This window comes from Lissotriton vulgaris, chromosome 9 (assembly GCF_964263255.1).
Source record: "Lissotriton vulgaris chromosome 9, aLisVul1.2, whole genome shotgun sequence".
Classification (NCBI taxonomy): domain Eukaryota; kingdom Metazoa; phylum Chordata; class Amphibia; order Caudata; family Salamandridae; genus Lissotriton; species Lissotriton vulgaris.
Window position 1 is genome coordinate 1,212,984,363 of NC_141697.1, and position 21,126 is coordinate 1,213,005,488.

A 21,126-nucleotide genomic window follows, 5' to 3' on the forward strand; every position below is an offset into this window, starting at 1 on the left:
GACCCCTGATAATTTAGACTTCAATTAATGGCAATTGCTGTTTTTTTCATTTAGAACTCACTGACTAAATAATGGTCCCTCTTATAAACATCCTGGTGGGGCAGATTAGAAAGACTAAAATATGCTGATTCCTGTTCTCGTTCGTTGATTATCTATGCCTTTGGTCTTTAAAAGAATAGAAGGCTTTTGAGCTGAATGTCTTTGGAATAATAAAAAAGAAAGAATCTCTTTGGCCAAACTTCGACAAAAACTAAAGTGATGGAGTTAACTTTCCCACTTTTGGTGCTTGTTGATCATCTTACTGCCTTAGGCATGCATGGTTTAGGATTGCTGATGATAGTTTATTTACAAAACTTATTTGGTTAAATGTACAAAAGGCCCTAATTGTATTTTATTTCTTTATTGGCTTTTGAGCGTAAGATCATTACGTCAGCATAATCTTCAGCACTACAATTGGGAAACAATCTGCACATTGATCAATCTTCCGTGTCAGCAAGTTTTGCGGAATAACATACCCAGCCATTCATTCAACAAGGCAGCACCATCTAGTGCACCCAACTGAATCCTGAGAATTCTGCTTGTCAATTAAAGAAAGGAAAGGAAATTATCCAACATACACCATTACCAACAGCATAAAAATCAAAGAAAAGGAATTGCTGAGTGAAGGTCTCCACAGCTAGTACAAATGGCTCTCAAAGATCCCATTCCTTTAACAAAATTATTTTCTTATTTTAATTAAAGAAAAAAAAAATTGTCTACTGAGACCAGCCTTATAGCGAATGTCTCTGACAGACAACAATTTGTAGATCAAGCCACCCGGCAGCAAGGCATGCTGTAATAGAGTATGCAGTGGAAGCCCCGCCCAATCTCTGCCCATATTTGTCATTGGCTTGTGTCATTTTCCTTCTTAAATGCTGGCTTCTGATTCGTAAATAGGCTTGTTAGTCTCTCCTTGGTCCTGCCTTGTCTGCATTTGTTACCACCCATAAGGACTGGGCCTTTTACTTGGCTTGTTACATGGTCTTCGTTATAAGTGGGTGAGCACTATTTTGTTTATTGACACTGCTGGAGACAATGGCGGCTGCCTTTATTTGTATTTGCATGCTGAACGCGGCGCCCGCTTTAGGGACACCGCCCTCAGTTTGAATTTTATTTTTCAAAACTTTGATGTTGAGCACCGTGCCCGCTTCAGGGACACACCGTCCTCTGTTTATTTATTAATTTTTATTTAATACTGAGCACGGCGCCCACTTCAGGAACACCGCAATCTCTCTTTTTCTTTAAACTTTAATAACGAGCACAGTGCCCGCTTCACGGACACCGCGCTCTGCAATGCAATGGGTATTTATTTTGCAGGTCTTTGGACTGTTGGTATTGTAAATGACAATGCCTTTCAATTTTTTATAAAAGGCATTGCCATTTACAGTTTCAATGGTGCGAAGGCTTGCGATTGCAAGACCGATTGCATTGTAAATGCTTATTTAATTCAGCCATGTAATCTAATGGTAACATGAGGATTAATATTAGGTTATTCAGTGAGGTAAATTGAGATTGAAGGGGATATTGTGGAATAATCTGATTGTTAAAGATAATTCTATTTGTTATTTCACAGTTTCAAAATACCTTTTATCGTTCAAATTTTGCGTCAATATACAAGATTAGTTTCAGCTCATAAGGCATCACTTAACTTATCAGATATTCCTGTGGTCCGTGTGGACAATGACATTTAAACAATGAACTGAAATCCCTAAAGCCACTACTATACATAGATAAGTGAAATTGAATAACATTGGTTAAATTAAAACTAGGTAGAATTACTGCGGGAAAATAAATTGAATATTTAATGGTGTGTTCAGACTCAGAATGGCATTTGGTCTAAACTTTAGTTTTTCAGTTCATGGTGCGGACACCACCCAAATGTTATTTTTACACTCAATAAGGCGTTATCGACAACTAGGACATTACATAAAATAAAAATAGTAAATATTAATGAAATAAATAGATATTGGCCAGGGTCTTTGTCAAAAAGTACATTAATGCATATGCGTTTCCATTGTTCCCCTGCTAAAAATCTGGTTTATAATTTGAACCATGACTAGGTTTACAACCATCTTAAAATGCTTGGTCTAATATTAACTTGTTTTGCTTTTGATGAATATGATATTATTATATGTATTTTGCTCATCTGAGAGTTTAAAAGAGTATTCTAATAGGCTGCTTTCATATATTACTGCTATGCCAATTGTGTACTTATTTTTCTGATAATATTCATAATACATATCAAATAAATTGAAAAAATGTTTCCTCTTATTTATCCAAATCTTGCCATTAATTGGACATAAAAACTGAATTCCAGACACTTACATCCTTCCCAGGGGATCCCTTGGCTCCTGGCTCTCCAGGTTCCCCCTTTAGCACTCTCCTTCCTGGGGACAGTCCAGAGGTTTCATCGTGCAAGTCCATAAGGTCTTTCAACTTGGAAGTCTGCAAAAGAAACAGACGACAGAAAATCGAAATGTCATTGAAAAAAGTATCATAGAGTCTACCTGTTATTAGCTGCCAACTAGCCACATATCATGCGATTGACTCTCAGTCGACTAGTTTCAAAGCCAACAGCACTTAGCATGTTGGGTTTTGTAGTCTTAATTTACCCACTCTACGACTGACCACAATTTCCAGAATTCCTAGTGCTGTTGAGAGAAACAAAACGAATCCAAAAAAAGAATTTCAAGAACCTTTTTATTCAGCTCTAGACCTAAATATAAGTGGCACAGAATGGGTGAAAAGTGGGGAAAAAGGAGGGGCATATTAACAAGGAGTAGCGAAATTTATCGCTAAATGCGCTTAGCACATTTTTTTTTATCGATGCCTATCGCCGGATATTATCGCAGAGATAATGTGCTATTAGCAACGTTTATCTCCAATGAGATAAAATATCCGGCGATAGCAGCTCAATGCGAGAATATCGCTGGAAATCCAGGGATGTTCTCGCATTAACGCCAATGGGGGCTTAATGTGATAACTCACCCCCCATTGACTATTCAGGTTAGTCAACTTTTCAGCAGGTGTTAGTTTCTAGCGATATTCGTGCTTAGCGTGATTTTTTATCACTTTGCCTGCCTTGCTAATAGGCGATAGGTGTGTTAGCGACTGTTTTCAGTCCTTAACAGTTTGCCTACGCCCACTTTGCATGTCATTAGCGATAAATATCGCTGACATGCAAAGCGGGACTCAAACCTGTAGCTATCGCCTATGAGCTGTCTCTAACTGCTGTTAGCGACAGCTTGCTAATAGGGCGATAAAAATGTCTCCGCTTTTGCGGGAAAAAGTCCGGCTAAAGCGGCGATATCCCCCTTGCTAATATGCCCCCCAATTTCTACATTTGAAATTCACAAGATGCTTGATGAAAAGGACAATAAGATTAGCAAACTGTGTCAATTGGAGAAAAAAGATGAAACAGAAACAATGTGTAAGAATTTCTACATTTTCAACTGATCTGATGAAACAAAAGAAGAGTAGTAGGAAAAAGAGGTGGACTTGGAGAACATGCAGCACAGTGGAGACAGGGAGAGGGAGCGGCAGTCGAGGTCAAATTGTAAAAGAGGCAGGAAGATCAAAATCACAGGAGTAAATGGGGAATAGGAGAGACAGAAATAAACAGAGCAAGAAAGAGAATGGAAAAGAAAGAGAAAGTGTGAGATGATATATGAGCGAGAGGAAAAGAAAACATAGAGAGCAGGAGACACTAGACAAGGAAGTAAGGGGAAGAGGGAAAAGAACAGACCAGGAGAGACACTGGAAGTGGAAAACAGGAGGGTGAAAGACAGTGAAAAAGAAAGAGGGAATGAGAGAAAGACACACAGACCACTAGATACAAATGAGAAAATGAGCCTGACAGAGAGAGAATAGAGAAAGAAAGACGACAAAAGAGAAAGAGAGGAAGGAAGGAAGGGAGACGCACGGGAAGACAGGGAGACAGAGAGAGAGAGAAAACACATATGAGCGAAAGTAGACAGAAAACGGTGGGAAGGACAGCCGCAGATATAAGAGCATATTAACAAGCCCCCATCGCCACAGGAACGTTCCTGTGGGTATATGTGCTTTTCCTTATTTACAAAGCAGTGTTAAGCCACGTTAAGTGCCCTAACGCTGCCTTGTAAATAAGGCCCCATTTCACGGTATAATTAGCATGCAAGGAATGGGCAATGGGTTTTACAGTGGGAGTTCCACCGCAACACCCATTGATTTTGACACTGGCCCATATTTACAAGGGCAGTGTAAATATGGGGCAGAACTAAGTGAAATGCTTAATTTCTCCTTGTTTTTGCTGTTTCAATTTGTGCTTCATTATGCAGCACACATAGAAACAGCAAATGGCAATTGATTTTTTATGTGCAGGAAGGTGACTCTTCCTGCACATAAACACAAAAAATGACGCTTTGTAACTTCATCATCATTTAAAGATTGTTTATGTGCAGGAAGGGAAACCTTCCTGCACATAAACAATCTTTCCCTCAATGCAGACACCCTAGCACTATGGTGCAAGGGTGCCTGTGTTGGCGCTAAGCTGCTAAATTTAGCGCCAGCGTAAGCGGAAATGCAGGGATGCACCATCATTTTGTAAATATGGTGCAGCCCTGCGTTTCAGACGTGGCGGAGCGCAGCTTTAAACCAGGAAGGCTAACACCCTGCTCCGCCACTTTTCTAGGAAATGTGCCCCATAGTGCACAAAAGACACAGGATAGGAGGAGGATTATGTTAATGGTTGTGTGTGAGTAAAATATTTTGTCTAACTGACATGTACTGCCCTTACCTTAATTCCCATGAGTTCAAGGGATTTTTCGACATTCTGAAACAAGAATATAAACAGATGCAGAGCTGTTATTCAGAAAAAAGAAAACTGTCTCCATTTCTTGTGCAGGAACAAAGTAATGAGAGCACTTTAAAATCTATAATCTTGTGTAGTTGTGGGGAATGTTCACCTGGGGGTGGGACAGATTTGTTGTTGCTGTAGTTCTTATGTAGTTCTCATGTATCATGGCCTAAGGCTGTTCTAGCACGGTTCTAGGAGTGCTCAATTTCTGTATACGTTTTCTGCTTATAAAGTTCTGCATATTGTAAACTCATATATTCATATATCAGTTGATGAATACGCTTTAATCTCTATGGCTCTGCTGGAAATGCCACAGTAAGTCACAGGAATTTTGTGCATTTCAGGCTATTCCATACACAGTTAAACAGGCACCTACAGATATCAGTAGTACATTTCTTGGGATGCAGCTTATTTAGAGACGGCGGGCAGCGGGACATCTTCTCTGTGCTCCTCACCAACATTTAGATGGCAGGGGAAGTTAGTGGACCTGATAGTGGGGAAACATTTCTCTAGCATGAAACTCATGTCTCAAACGCTACAGATGTGCTAGACATTTCTCTAGAATGAAACTCATGTCTCAAATGCTACAGATGTGCCACCTTTGTAAATAATTTTACTGTGTGAGAGGAGGAAGAGGGTCCTTGGATGGGCAGGATCTGGAGTAGAGGCGAGGATTTGAGCCTATCGCAATTGGGCCAAACAAGAAGGGGGCCTGGCCAAGAAAAGGAGCAGGACTTCAAGAAGACCCTTTCCCAAAAACAAATAACAAAGCCTTCTGAGGCTTCCGCCAACATCTTCTGAAGTCCGTGAAATTGGCCACCGAACATGAGATGGATACCTTCTCTCTGCGTGGAAACCAGCTCACTTGGTGCACACCCTGCTGTATTGGCATTTCACTGGGAGCCTGGGAGAGGATCGCCTATATCTATTGACACGTGGTGGCACTGTGTGATTTGGCAGGTCTGATACTGGGAGAAAAGTCTCAGCATGTCTGGGAATTTACAAATGTGGGTACTGAAAGTGTATCCACCTCAGTTTGGTTGAGAACCAAAGAGCATAGTGGTCTACAGGCAGACAGGACATTTGGCCGGGCTTAGGGTGGAAAATGAGGGTAGGACATGAAGGTGTGACATGAGGGCGTGACATGAGGGCAGGGCATGAGGGCTTGAGTTATCAGACGGGGTCAGGGAGGGTAACTCAGGAGAGGTGGAGGCAAGGTACAGGTCACCTGCTGTGACTGAGTTTTCCAAATGCAGTGTTCGACGCCATGGAGATGGGCGCCATCACTTGCTAAGCAATTCCAAATGAGTTGGCCTTAGTAAAATGCTGTAGATGTGGCTGGTATGCAAGAAACAGAAGTGATGTCTTAGTTTATTTACACCTGTTTAATTTACCCTGCAGGGTAGCGACTCCTACTGGTGCGCCTGTGCACTCAGCTATAACCTAGCAAAGGTCATGGATGCCAACTGATGGACACACATGTCAAAGAACACTCACAGCAGCAGTTCCTGAGTCTCCTTTCTGGCCGGTCTCGCCAGGCCGCCCCTGCGAAGACACAAGATATAAGAGAACCAGGTTAGGGTGAGGCGCAGAGTCAGAATTCTTAAAAGCAGAACCTGCAGTCTTATAAAGAACATGGCTGAGCAGATGTGATGACATTTAAAGTTTTGTTGCTCAAGGTACGACTTGGCTGCATTGTTGTATTTTCATGTGTTTCTGCTTTACCAGCACTGATGGAAAATCCATAAGAGGTTTTAACATTACAAGAAATGCCTCTACTCTGTTTTCAGAACAATGAAACCCTCTAAATAAAATAATGCTTGTATTATGTTTTTGTGCAACCCCATGCACTCTGAACATCTGCTGTGAAGAAGTGCCTGGTGAGTGGCCAGACCTTGGACCGGTGGCTGAGAGAGAAGTCCAGCAACACATAGGGCATGCATCACCTACGTTTAGGAATACTTAACTTTTGTTATGCTAATGAGGCATGGCTTCGCGATGAAGGTGGGTTCAGTTTTGAGGTTCAGTTCTGAGGTGGCCCTAAACCAGCACTAAGTCCTGCCATACCATTAGCCAATTGGACATTTGCTAGTCCTTGCTCTACTAGTGGGCATGGAAATTCAACTTCTGAATGCCATATTCATCTGACTAGATTTTCCTGGACTCTCAACCTACTTGGCAATGTTTACACTCTAGTAAGTCTTTCTTCCAATGTTATGCTTCCATTTCTGAGATGACAAGAAATTCCAGTCTGACAGGACAGTACTGGTACAGAAGGAGCTACCTCAGGTCCTTCCAGTCAAGTGTGATCACACTCACTTTAAATCCATTGCAGTACATCACTAGCAGTGCAAACAAACTACTAAGGGACAGATTTACAAGCCCCTTGCACCGCTGGTGCATCATGTTGTGTGACGCAGCGGTGTGCGCAGCCTGCTAAGTGATATTTACTAGAACAGGTAAAGCCACCCTGCGTGACTTAACCTGTGCTTGTAAATATCGCCCCTGTTCACATAACACTTTGCGTGTTAGGGGCGTGAAATGGGTGTTGCTGTGGGTGTTCCCATGCAACACCCATGTCCACTGATGCATTTCCAGATTTACGAGAAATCCTAAATCTGGAAATGCGTCTGAATGCTACGCCACCCTAGGGGTGGGGTAGTGAGGTGCAAGGAGGAGACACTTTTTTCATTTCTCCTCGTTTTTTTCCACTTTCAATGCGTGCTGCATTCTACAGCACACATTGGAAGAAAAAATCACCTTAATTGACAAAAACAATCTCCCCAGGACGCAGACATCCTTGCATCATGGTGCAAGGGTGCCTACGTCGGTGTATGGCAGCAGTCTGTGCGCCAGCGCAGGGGAAGCACAGAGATGAGACATATTGTTGTAAATATGTTGCATCCCTGTGCTTCAAAACTAACGCAGCGTGGTGCAGCAAAATGACCTGCGGCAACATGCTGCGTTAGTTTCCCGTAGATCTGCCCCTAAGAACCTTGGTTTTCTGAGTGGCTTTGCAGTTATTGTTTATATGTTCTCACCGAGAACCAGTCAGTGAAAAACTCCCCCATTTTCCACTGTTACCCATCTGTAATCCTATATGGTATGTACAGCTCTCACTGAAAGTTACTATTTTGAAAGCTAGATTCTAAATCTGGTTACTCATTGCAATGACGAAACAAGAGTGGGAACGAAAAGTTGTTCCCCGCTGATGCTCTGAGAGGACTCTCTGGGAGCCTATCATTGCAGCGCCTGCTCTCTGCTCTGATGGAGAGAAGGAAGCACAGCTTTGGGATGGGAGAAGAAGGGAAGGATAAAGGGAATTATGATGGGAGGCTAGGTATCTCTTTTATGTTTGAGACAGGGAGGAGAGGCCATGTTACATGGCTCCCCCCATGACTTCCCAGATCTGGAGTAGAAGTCAAAAGCATAGGAAGACGATTTTGGCCACCATAACTATCATGCGGCCCAGGATGGGATGACAGCAAATTACAGGGATTTTATCCACGCTGGGATTGTGAGTGATATTATAGACAACCTATCATTGGGCGCGATTCACAGAATGAACTTAAGACTCAATCCTAAACTTACGAATATTTTGGTATTCACAGAATGCACTTACTACTTTTGGCATTCACAGAATGAATTTACTACTTTTGGTGTTCACAGAAGTTAGGATTTTGTCTTAAATTTGTCTTAAGAAGACTTAAGACAGACTGAAGACAAACTTAAGACAGATTTAGGACAGACTTAAGACAGACTTAAGACAGAATTAAGACAAAATCCTAACTTAAGTCTGTTTTAAGTCTGTCTTAAGTTTGTCTTAAGTCTGTCTTAAGTTGTCTTAAGACAAACTTAAGACAAAATCCTAACTTCTGTGAATACCAAAAGTAGTAAGTTCATTCTGTGAATACCAAAAGTAGTAAGTGCATTCTGTGAATGCCAAAAGTAGTAAGTGCATTATGTGAATACCAAAATAGTAGTAAGTTTAGGATTGAGTCTTAAGTTCATTCTGTGAATCGGGCCCATTGTCTGTTTGATGTTACTCGGAACCCCTAGATGAGAAACATACCCATTATTCACTGTTACCCATCTATAATTCCATATGTTTAACATTCCGGAAGTTGAAATGCTTGTTCACAATAATGAACAGCTCTGGAGCCCGCATACAACAAAAAAATTGTATACAGACAAGAACAACTGTAAAAAATGGGGATGCTCTTGCCAATTACTTGTTGCCCAGAATCCATCATCGAAAACTCTCCTGCTATTACTATTATTATGATCATTACTAGCATTATTATGGCCTGTTGGAAGCCCGGCCCTATAATGAGCCGAGCTTTCAAGTGGCTTCGGCCTGCCTCCCTCCCTCTATGCGTTACGGCCAGAGATTCTGACTTTGGGAGTGGAGAACCATGTTTGAGTCTCAGAGTCAGCTCAACATCCTGTGATTCTGGGCAAATCACTTTATCTTCCCATGGGTATGAACAATAAATGTGACCTTGTGTAATGTAACTGGTGCTCCAAAAACTCCAGGCCGAGTTTCCGCTATACAAAAACTGCAGAAAAATGCACACAGAGGTAAGAAAACACACTTAACTTAAGGAAAGACAGATAGATACCCATTTACTGGCTAATTTGTACAAAGTGAAACCAGAAAACCTGGATAAATCTGAGCTTCCCCTCATTAATTGTATGACTTTAGGTAAATATTTTATTTAACAAAAACTCTTATTTCTTCATTATTGCTTATGAAAGCCCTTTCAAATAAGTGAGTTTAGAATACCAGTTGCACAAAAAGCTATTGTGTTTGACATAATATATTGTCAAAACTACCATCTGTTAAACAAATACACTTTTTGAGTTTTACAGAGACTTTATCATATTTTGTGTGATGTTTGTTGAATGATTTGCATAATAAACATAATCAGTCGTTTCAAGCACGGGCTCTAAGATATGAGCTAGACCCTTGGCTCGGCTCTGGCTTGGCACTCCCTGTTAATTTGTTGGCTTGCCCACCTCTGTTCCTCAAGTGGTTTGTTCGCTCACTGGTTTGGCCTCGTCTTGGAGCTTTTTATGCAGATCATACTCAGAAGTCTTGTCTATCCATATTGAGTTGAGTCTACAAAACATTTATGGTCTCATTTAGAAGAGAAGCAGCACTTAAAACCGGCACAAATGTTTTCTGCAAACATTTTTAGTGCTGTGCCAATTACGAAGCGCGAAGTGCAACTGTGTGACCTGTGGCTAGATGTACGAACAATAGTAATAGAGATGATCAAATAGTGTTTTTTTTGCTAATTGCTATCACCAATGTACAAATGGGTTAATTAACCCCATCCCCTAAATAGAGATTCCTAGTGGGTCGCAAATAGACCTACCTCATGAATATTATTGAGGTAGGTTGCAATCTATGACCCACTAGGATTCGCTGCCATCACAGGGATGGTGGCCTGCTGGGAACAGCAGACCACCATGCATGTGATTGTTTTTAGATAAAGCAATCATTGTTTTTTTTAACTGCGGACCTTTTTCCTTAAAGGAAAGCTGGATGCATTTAAAAATAAAAAGTAAAAAGTTTAATTTTTATTTTTTAAGAGCAGACAGTGGTCCATGGACCACTGCCTGCTCTTAAAAAATATTTTTTGAACCATTCTCAAAGGGAAAGGGGTCCCAAAGTGACCCCTTCCCATTTATGAATGGAATACCACCAACTTTGATTTGGCAGAAAAGTTCTAATTTTTTGTGAACGCATTTCCAATTGCAAAACATTTGTAAGTACTAATGTGAATCGGTATTGGGAAGGGATGCCCCAAACACGACCCACCGCAAGTGATGTCAAAAGTCTTGGCAATATTGAGTGCGTCTGTGTAGCTAAAAGCAGGCCTTTTCCAACAAGTCCAACAATCATAAAAGTGACTTGCCCTGTCCAGTGTTCGTTGACAAGCTTCGACCATAGTGAAGCTTGACGGTGTAAATATCAGTAAACATGATGTGTCTTTGACTGTACCTGTTCACCCCTCGGTCCGGTCTCTCCTCTGTCTCCCTAAAATATCAAACAAGAAAAGATTAGAGAAGTTGAGAACACAGCGATACATATTCATGTTTATCAGACATTTCTGTTTGACGAGCTACTGGAGCAACTGTTTGTGTGGGAAGAATCTACATGTTTTTTAAAGGACGATCTTGTGAATGATGTCACAATACATCTCAAAACCCTTACTGACATCATCAAGGGAACATTCTAGAATGAGTATTGTTGGTGATTGTAAAAGATATAGGACTGGCTGAAGAGAGCTGTTTTTATACGACACTGAATGGCCCCTTTAAGATTATTCATATAAATAACCAAATAGTTTGGACAGTTTTTGCAGTAATAGCCAAGAGGCATAAAGGGTTTCGGAAACCTCGTAGCAGTCACATTACTGAGAAATCAGGCAGTCCATGTCTCGGGTGACCTTTTAAACATGTTTCATTGACTACAGTGCAGCTTTCATTGGTGTGGATTGGGGGCCGCTAGGGATAAAGTTTGATTGAGTCACAGCAGCTTCAGTGTAGGAATTGATCCAATCGCTCTACGAAGGGATATCTCAAGATAAGCAGCTCTCAGAGAACATCCTTACATTTAAGGACCTAAAGTCGAGTGTGGATCGGCCTTCATGGCTGTCCGCCTCTGTAGTGCTGAACATGGAGTGATATCGTAAGGATTTTTGAGGCCTGTGGAAAGGCATATCTTTAGCCCCCCATTTGGAACACTTTTAAATGTATTAGCTGCTTCCAACTAATTCAAGTACTCCTAATGTCAAATAAACACTGAATTCACTGAGACTCTGCACTCGTAAAGATACTACTCGTAAATTCTTTTGTGAATAACAAACAATCATAAGCGTACAGAGAAGTATAAATGTACAGTTGTGAATCAGGCCCTGACTGTCTTCTAGACTTTTACTGTGTCACCCCTGAATAAAGCTATCAATATTGTGTGCTTCCAAAGACCACGCAGCTTAGAAGAAAGCTACAATTCTTGTTGGCACTCACTGGTGATTTAGAGTAATGTGGCTGTCTTTTAGTGATTATTCAGATTGTACACTGCGTCATTAAGAAGTGGGTCAATTTAATGTAAATTATGTTTCTGCCCAAATCTGGTGGCTGAATGAGTCTTTGGGGACGTCCTTCACACCTATTATTTGGCATCTTCATGTGGAGGGATGCAGTTTGTTTTAGCAAAAACTGTGGGGCATATTAGCAACAAATAGCGATAATTATAGCTAAATGAGCTTAGCGTTTATTTTTTTATTGCAGCGCATCGCCGGATGTTATCGCAGAGATAACGTGCAATTAGCAACGTTTATCTCAAATGTGGTAAAATATCCGGCGATAGCGGCTTAATGCATGAATACCGCTGGAAATCCAGCGATATTCAGGCATCATCGCCAATACGGTCTTAACCTGAATATCCACCTCCCATTGGATAAACAGGTTAAGAAGTGGTCTGAGCAGGCGTTAGGTTTTGGCGATATTCGCGCTTAGCGCAATTTTTTTATCGCGTCGCCTGCGTTGATAATAGGCGATAGCGATGTTAGCGACTGCTTTCAGTTGCTAACAGTTTGGGTACGCCCACTTTGCATGTCATTAGCGATAAATATCGCTGACATGCAAAGAGGGCCCCAAACCGCTCGCTATCGCCTACAAGCTGATGCTAACTGCTGTTAGCGACAGCTTGCTAATAGGGCGATAAAATTATCGCCGCTTTAGCGGGAAAAAGTCCAGCTAGAGCGGCGATAATGCCCTTGATAATATGCCCCTTTGTTCTTTTTTAAAATGGTGAAATTTATAGACATTGCTAGCAAAAACTGTTGAAACCAGGTATTTTATAGTTGCATAATGTTAGATGTTATAATTGCTTTTACTATTGATGTGTTTCTTTGATGGCAATTTGTATTGACAGATTACATTTTAGGAAGACAATATTGAAATTTGTACCTTATGTGGCTTTTAACAAAATATTGTCAACTTATAAATATGTGGTGTAAAATCCTACCTAAAGCAGATTCTGTGGAAAAAAATTACAAATCCTACTTTTTGTCAGCAGGTCTTCATTTAGTGGAATAAATCACTAGCAAATGTTTTTGGGAATACATTGTGACCGCAGGTGATGTGTGCAAAGGAGCAAAACTTTGCAACTTCCTGAACATTCGAAGTTTGACATGTCTACCCTGGCTCTTAGGTATAAGACCTGTCCCTCTCTATAGGGTGGAAGACCCCTGGACAGGCCAACAATGTACTGGGTGGTCTTCTCAGTTACTTTCTTGTAAACAGTTTCCATTTTCCCAATTGTCATGATTTTGTTTTCCATTCCCTTACCTTAGCTCCTGAAGGGCCAGCTATGCCTGGGATCCCCTAGAAAAAACAAAAAAGAATCATCTGTTTTTAGGATAGACCATACTTTCTTTTATCTATGATTTTTATATAATCAACATCGATCAAGGATTCCTCCGCTGTCCACAAGATTGGCAAGACTCAACACATGCTTGGGATCACTCCTACAAATTCATATTAATTGGAAAACTTTGCTACAGGGAGGTCTGCCTTGAACTTCACTAAATAGTGAAATCCGTTATGATTGCACATGAAGGAAATTGCATGTAAAGAATTTTAGGGAAGTTATTTGCCTAAATTTTAGTAATCCTGAAAACCTAAGTTTAAGATAAACGACTGCCTCTTAGCGGCATTTGCTGCTCTACAGAGTCCCCTAGAGAAAAAATAGTCTAATAAGGCCATGAGGTAGATTACTCCCTGCTCACAACTAGGCACTTCTAGAAGAGCAAAAATAAATAACCACTCTAAGCTCTCAGAAACCATTACAGTGGGCATCAAGCTATGGGTTAGGTGACGGGCAAACATATATATCCCAAACGCATGCCTTCTAAATGCATTGCTAGAGTATACATTCAAATTTAAAAGAAGTTTATTCACAGCAATTAAAGCAAAGGTCACCCCAAAGGAAGATACAATTCCCCACACATAAAGAAGGAATGTTGGGGCATTCGCTAAACTTCTATTCCATACGTACAGACAATAAAATATGGTGGCCTTTGATACACACGTCAACGAACCCACCCCTAGCTGCCGGCAGCCAATGTGAGCACCCTGGTTAAAAGCCAGATGGGATTCTGTGTTTTCCCACTGCACTGCCCCAGTCTAAAGGAATTTGAATGTTCCTATATAACCCCATGCACCAGAAAAGTCTGAACTGAACCTATTTTACTTTTGCTTGAAATGTCTAGCTACTCCCACCGTACCATTCTGTTACAGATGCTGTGTGGAGTGTTGTGTTTGGTATCTCTCACCTGGCCAGGAGCTCCAATCTGTCCGGGAAGACCAGGTACACCAGGAGATCCGACAGGTCCCGCAAGCCCAGTTTCTCCACGCTCACCTTTCGAACCATCTCGCCCCTGTTAATCAGAACAAAACAATTTTTCTTGACTTTAGTTATAAAACACAATTGTACAAAAATGGCTTTATAAAGTCATTGAACTTTATTTTATGTACTAAACCTACCTTTAACCCAAAATTGTAATTTAGTGTGAACAAAATATTTCTGTCAATGTTGGTGATATCAAACTGTGAATTCCAAGAAGTTAAAGGGCACAGGCTGATGCTACTTCCTATTGAAGCCATTATTAAAATGATCTGCAACCATCTTGAATTTTACCCTTTAATGCTACAGGAATCTTATATTTAGTTCTAAATTTGATGGCTGTAAAAGTTTCACCAAAATGGCTTCACTCCCAAAGTTTTTAGAACAAATTATTATTGTTCAACCAATTTTGGGAACAATCATCTTTTTTCCTTTTTATCATTTTGTACTAAAAGACCCAGTACAGAACTTCCCCACTGTATTTTCGTTTATCAAGTTAAAGGCAGCAAAAATAGGTGTCTCCCAAATTATATTGTTCAGTTTATCAAGTTGTTTGCTAAGAGTTCATTGTTACTTACATCTCTTCCAGAGGTCCCAGGTTCCCCCTTTTCTCCCTAAAGATATACGTCCAGGAGAAAAAAAGAGATGATTTAGGATTGATGAATTAACAAACACAAAAATAATCAAATGCAATCATATAAGCAGAAGAAGAAATTAATGCTAGCAGTGTATCAAATGAGACATTCTAACAATGCCAACTGGGTTGGGCTCTCCTATGGGAAATCAACCTTCTTTTGCAAAGGCCAGTAGTAGAACAATATAGATTATTTAGAAATAGAAGCTTGTGAAGAAAACTTTTTTCTCCCAAAAGATCAATCAGCCAGTGCTTGATAGCAGGCTGGAGTGGAATGTAACAAGACATGTCTGATGTTTATCTTCTATCAGGTTATGTCTAGCTAGATAGCCATGTCTACCTAGTCAATCTTGTGCTCTCTGTCAATGCTCCCCCATGCCGGCTCGCCTTCTACAGGTCCGTGGCGCAACACATAAGGGGTTGAGCGAGTGTCAAGTCAACAGAATGGCGCTTCTGCAGTGAAGCGGGTAACGTGCAAGGAAGGGGCAATGTCGAGGGTATTCATTGCAGTGAGCCCAGGATTTATTTTATGTCTAATACTTAATATATATATATAATGTGATGGCCCCAGTATGTATTTGAGTATCTGTTAAATCAACAGGGATATGCATTTAGGACAGCTTGGTGGGAATCTTATAAAAATCAAGGAATTAGGGGTGCTGCACTTAATTGGACAGAGGATTATTGGTCAATATGAGCAAGGCAGTGGGTTATCGGATGACACCATGTCATTAGGACACCCGGGCTTCCCGTCAAAGGATTTTATCTAATAATGCAATGAAGTCTGGGAGCTGTAGTCTTAGTAGGATACATTGAGGTAACAGGCCTGATGACAGGAATGTGTAAAAGAAAAGCACAGGAAAATGATGAGAGCGTTAGAGCAACTCTCTGCAAACTAGAACAAACTGTTGGTAAGAACAGTGACTGCAGGGCTCCCCATCACATGCCCACTGCACATCGGTTACTAGACACCGCGAACAGCTGCATGGCCCGTCCACTAGCTGTAGACAGCCACATCTTGTTGTTAGGAAATAAGGAACAAGGGATGGTGAAAGTGTACTTGTAGATGCAACTAAATAGCACCTAGGATGCATCACACATAATTCTGTACTTCACACAATGTTGCTGGGTCTAATATTGTGGCCCTGTCTATAGTGCCTTTCCACTTGGGACACCATTATACAAGTAATGTTTTAGAATCTTGAGCTCCTGTAGGCTGCTTATAGATTCAACGCATGGGTCCTTCGACTGGTACCGTACCTTCCTGCCGTCTTCTCCTGGGGTCCCCTCTTCACCCTGTAAAGAAGAAGAACAATTAAATTCTCAATGATAAAACTGTGTCCTATGTGGAAGCAAGATGAACCACAACAACTCCAGAAACCAGGTAACCATATAAATGGGCCCTGCAAATAAGCAACACATGTGCATTTTCAAGAAAAAGCATACCCTATGCACACACTTGAAATGTAAAAATTGGAAACAATGTTCATATGCAATAGTCCAATGTGATACAGAGAAACAACAATAGATTGCAAATTGTGAAGATGAATAAATCTTTGTCAATAAAGAAGTCTTGTTCTCCTTGTTTTATTCAAACACAGCATGTGGACAACCAGCCGACACGTGTTTCATCGCGATTTCGCGACTCTTCAGGGCTCCAATGGTTGTGTTTAGTCTTTACGGTCGCAATTCCGGTGATAATTCCGACCCGGAAGGGCCCAGGACCATTAAAAGTTTATTGCGAAGTAAAGTACCAATGCTTACAAGCGAGTGCGCTTGTGCTGTATCGCCCGGGGGAAGGATATTAGTGTCAGTTCCTTTCCTATCTTAGCCTCTGGTATGCCGGAAATGAAATGTGATATTTCGCAGCCTCGTCCGGACTTCGAACAACGGAGACCCGGGAGAAGAAGGAAAGAATTCACAACGCTCTGAAGACACCAAGTCCGGACGAGGCTGCGAAATATCACATTTCATTTCCGGCATACCAGAGGCTAAGATAGGAAAGGAACTGACACTAATATCCTTCCCCCGGGCGATACAGCACAAGCGCACTCGCTTGTAAGCATTGGTACTTTACTTCGCAATAAACTTTTAATGGTCCTGGGCCCTTCCGGGTCGGAATTATCACCGGAATTGCGACCGTAAAGACTAAACACAACCATTGGAGCCCTGAAGAGTCGCGAAATCGCGATGAAACACGTGTCGGCTGGTTGTCCACATGCTGTGTTTGAATAAAACAAGGAGAACAAGACTTCTTTATTGACAAAGATTTATTCATCTTCACAATTTGCAATCTATTGTTGTTTCTCTGTATCACATTGGACTATTGCATATGAACATTGTTTCCAATTTTTACATTTCAAGTGTGTGCATAGGGTATGCTTTTTCTTGTAACTTTGGAGCAGTTTAGCTTGCTTGCTTCTCCTCAGAGTGGTTATATGGTTGTCCACTCACCCAGTTGCACCACAATTTACCTAGTTCTATAGTGCTACCATACTGGCAGTGCGCCCATTCTCTGACACCCTAAAAACCATTCTGTCTTCAAGACATGTGCATTTTCAACCTGCAATTCAGTAGTAAAACACCACAAAAGCCCAATAGCTCGCCATAAGCCCACGCTGCGCATGTGCATGCGTGCACTAGCTTGCAATTGCAGTGCTCCCCCTACACATCCTCAGATGCCCAAGGCGAAAGTTGTTTTGCTAAACTGAAATACTTTGTGCATTTGCACACTAGCGCAAATCCACGTCACAGCCACTCACAGTCACGCAAGAATAACATACGCCAACAGGCGGATTCCACATTTGACAAGTTATAACTGTGATGATGGGGGTGGTCGTTAAACATAGTTCGGTATTGGATGAACTCCAAGTATAGATACTAAAGGATCTTTTGAGGAGGAACTGAATAAAATTGTCCGGTTGATAACACAAGACTGTTTCAATTACTATTACTTTGTAGCATCCTTTGCTTGGACAGGGCAACATTCATGGCCAAAATAGTGGATGGCACATGTGCAGGAGGCCCTTTAGTGTCAACATCAATACATAAAGACTGATCTTTGCTCACAGTATTGCAAATAGGATTGTCGTTTGCCTAATATTTACCGGCACATATTTAAAAAGGCTTAACATCTTTACATCTAGACAAGAACAGCGTAAGACATTATACATTTTTAAAATGTTTTGAAAACTCTTTGCACTGTTCAAAAAACGTCAGAACTGAAACTGTACAGCTGCTTAAAATGCACAGACTGAAAACTAAAGTTGAGCAGACTTGCACAAGTGTAATGAGTAAAAAGTTTCAATATGTCACTTATTTTGTGGATTCTTTGCTAATGACAGGAAAGTTAATGCTGCTGATGCCACACTTACCAGTTGTATCCCTGTGGATGACAAAGTGCAAGTGAAGCTCATCTTAAGTCTGTATTTAAAGCCTTATTTAGGGTTTGGCCAAAGTTAGACTCTGTTGAAATGCTATGGATATCCCATCCGCCGTAATATAAGCGCCAGAGGCTGTAATGTAGCAGGAAGATGCTTCGGCATAATTAAGTCCCTGAGAAAGTTTTTTGATTTCCTCCCGCTCGACTCCAGAAAGACTGTGGCGGTAGCCCTTATACTCTCTCGAGTAGATTACTGCAATGGTCTTCTGGCAGGGACCAAAAAGTCCACTCTTTCGAGCTCTTAAAAAATTCAAATATCTTATATATTAATTTAACTATAAACATTGCTCTCAGAAGCAGTGCCTATAGCAGCAAGAGCATCTCACAGACATGGTCGAATTCTCTGAAAAGTATTTAGCTGAAATTAAATTACAGAACCTAAATGTGATGGGTAGGATGTATAAATTGTTACTTATGCTTGCGTAATAGGTAGCATGCAGAGTTTCTTTAGCCCTAATTTAGCTGCTTCTAAATGAAGTGGAGTGGAAACATTTGCCACACCTCTCATCCACCATTTTGTGCTCAGTTGTGTCCTGGGAAGAGATGACATTTGGAGAAGGAACTGGTGGAATGGCGGGTTGCACCTTCACATGAACACCGGCAGGTGGCAGTGGAGGTGACCTCGACAGTTCTGCACAATGCTTGGCCATAAGAGGTGGAGGTATAGGGGGTGTTTGAGTCTTTTAGTCATACAGGAGCGTTATGCTACATTTTTGGTAACTAAAATGATGCACAGATGATATTTAAGTGCCAGATTGAGACAGAAAGTGGTGCAGTTTTGCAAGTTGAAATATAGCGCATGTCAGGGCTGGCATTTAGCATGTACAAACTGGTCCCACGCCCAGGGCGCCGACCTCTAGAGGGCGTTGGAGCTCCCTGCAGGAGTCTCTCAACAACGTTGGTTCAAAGAAAAAGTGTGTTTATACACTTTTTCTGAAGGCTGCTGGCATCATTGTCTGCGTTCTGTTGTTTTGCTTTACATGGCACTTTTTAATCTTGCCTCCCTCCCCTTCCTCCCAAATGTTCAATCTGCATACAATTAAAGAGGAAGGGTGGGAGGGGGTGTCAACTTAGGCTCCACCCAGGACGCTTTGTAAGCAAACGCCGTCTCTGCCATGGTTGTCTTCAGCGCGTCGTTTATGGCGGGCAGAAACAATGTTCAGCGGTTAAACAAGAACTGCTGCTTTTGAATCCAGCGTAGAGCTTAATGTTGAGGCCATTATGATACTCATTTTCTCTCACAATCTGTCAATTAACAGCTATGTATACATTCCACAAGAAGCATACATTGAGGAAAGACTTACGTTTTTTCCATTTTGCCCCGGTTTTCCATCGTCTCCAGATTTACCCTAAAAGAAATTTGAAAATTATTTTCAAATCCCAGTGGAGGAATTTGCCATCCTCATGAAAAACACAGTCAAGCCACGAAACAAAAGTGTCTTAAATTACAAAGATTACAGAATTTACATTATTTACATTGTGGATCCACGAGAGGGAGGGATCAGATGGGGAGAAGCATTGAGTATGGTAATCTCATCTGTGAACGTCCATTATTTATTCATTTATAATGTTTTATATAGCGCGAACTTGGCCCTAGAAGGGTATCAGAGCGCTTTACAAATAGTTCAATAAGTAGAAAATAGATAACCAAGAAACAAACGCTGACATTGTCCATCGTCAGAAATACCCCACCCAGACCCTGTGATTCCATGGGGTCTGTGTCTGCCATCCATGCCAAGTGCAATTCACCAAGAAATACACAAGTACTCACAGGTAGCCCTGGTGGACCAACTGGTCCGATTGGTCCTGGAGGTCCCTGGTCTCCTCTAAGGCCGGGCAGCCCCTGTAACAAGAGTGTGTAAGATCCTGAGAAGCATGCTAGCATTTTGAAAGACAGGGTAATGCATTATACATTGTAATAATCAGTCATACCAGCACCATGATGTTTCACTCTTCAGCAAAAGGCAGAAACTGACCACCTGGAGCACTCTCCATATGAACAACAAAGGAAATGTTCTGAGGCCTTTTGTATTATTTGCCACTTCCTGGGGCTAGCACCATGAGGCCGCTGCCTGCCCTCCCCTAACAGAAGTGCTGGCCTTATGAATATGCATGATCGCGTGATGATGAACTCTTGGCATTGCTCAATACCATCACTTAGCATGTGTGCCAAGAACTACGGGCCCGTTTCACAAAAGTAATCTAAGGCAAAATCCTAACTTTATGACTTTCGGTATTCACAAAAGGAATTTAGTAGCAGTAAATTTAGGAATCCTAACTTTACTACTCCTAAATGCCCTTTTGAATACCGAAAGTCATAAAGTTAGGATTTTGTCTCAGTTTAGTAGTAGTAAAGTTAGGAATCATAACTTTGCTACTACTAAATGCCTTTTGTGAATCCCGAAAGTCGTAAAGTTAGGATTTTGTATCAGTTTAGTAGGAATCAAGTTAGGAATCCTAACTTTACTACTACTAAATGCCTTTTGCGAATACCGAAAATCATAAAGTTAGGATTTTGTCTTAGATTACTTTTGTGAATAGGGCCCTACCAGTTTTTGAATCTATCACTTCTATGTCATAGAGAGGTCACATGATCTCCCACAGGCCTTAAATGTATCGAGTTTTGAAGCTGGGATTAGAATTGCACTCTGATGGCTCCACAACCCTTATTATAACCAAGCAAACACATATTAAACAAATGGGCAATTTTACACCACTCAGAAAACGAAAGGCCTGTCCTCCGCATTCATAAAATG

At 41.2% G+C, this 21,126-nt stretch overlaps 1 protein-coding gene across 1 annotated transcript in view; it reads right to left on the reverse strand.

The window, feature by feature from the left end:
* LOC147693060 (uncharacterized) overlaps nt 1–21,126 on the reverse strand; it is a 294,395-nt gene that overhangs the window by 166,711 nt on the left and 106,558 nt on the right. Inside the window, exons 21-30 of the mRNA XM_086939574.1 lie at nt 20,142–20,213; nt 19,675–19,719; nt 16,189–16,224; nt 14,873–14,908; nt 14,224–14,328; nt 13,238–13,273; nt 10,884–10,919; nt 6,371–6,418; nt 4,814–4,849; nt 2,365–2,484 (exon numbers count right to left, since the gene is read on the reverse strand). Of these exons, the coding sequence (XP_086795700.1) occupies nt 2,365–2,484; nt 4,814–4,825 (132 nt within the window). The 5' untranslated portion in view covers nt 4,826–4,849; nt 6,371–6,418; nt 10,884–10,919; ... (4 more) ...; nt 19,675–19,719; nt 20,142–20,213. The remainder of the gene's footprint in view (nt 1–2,364; nt 2,485–4,813; nt 4,850–6,370; nt 6,419–10,883; nt 10,920–13,237; nt 13,274–14,223; nt 14,329–14,872; nt 14,909–16,188; nt 16,225–19,674; nt 19,720–20,141; nt 20,214–21,126) is intronic.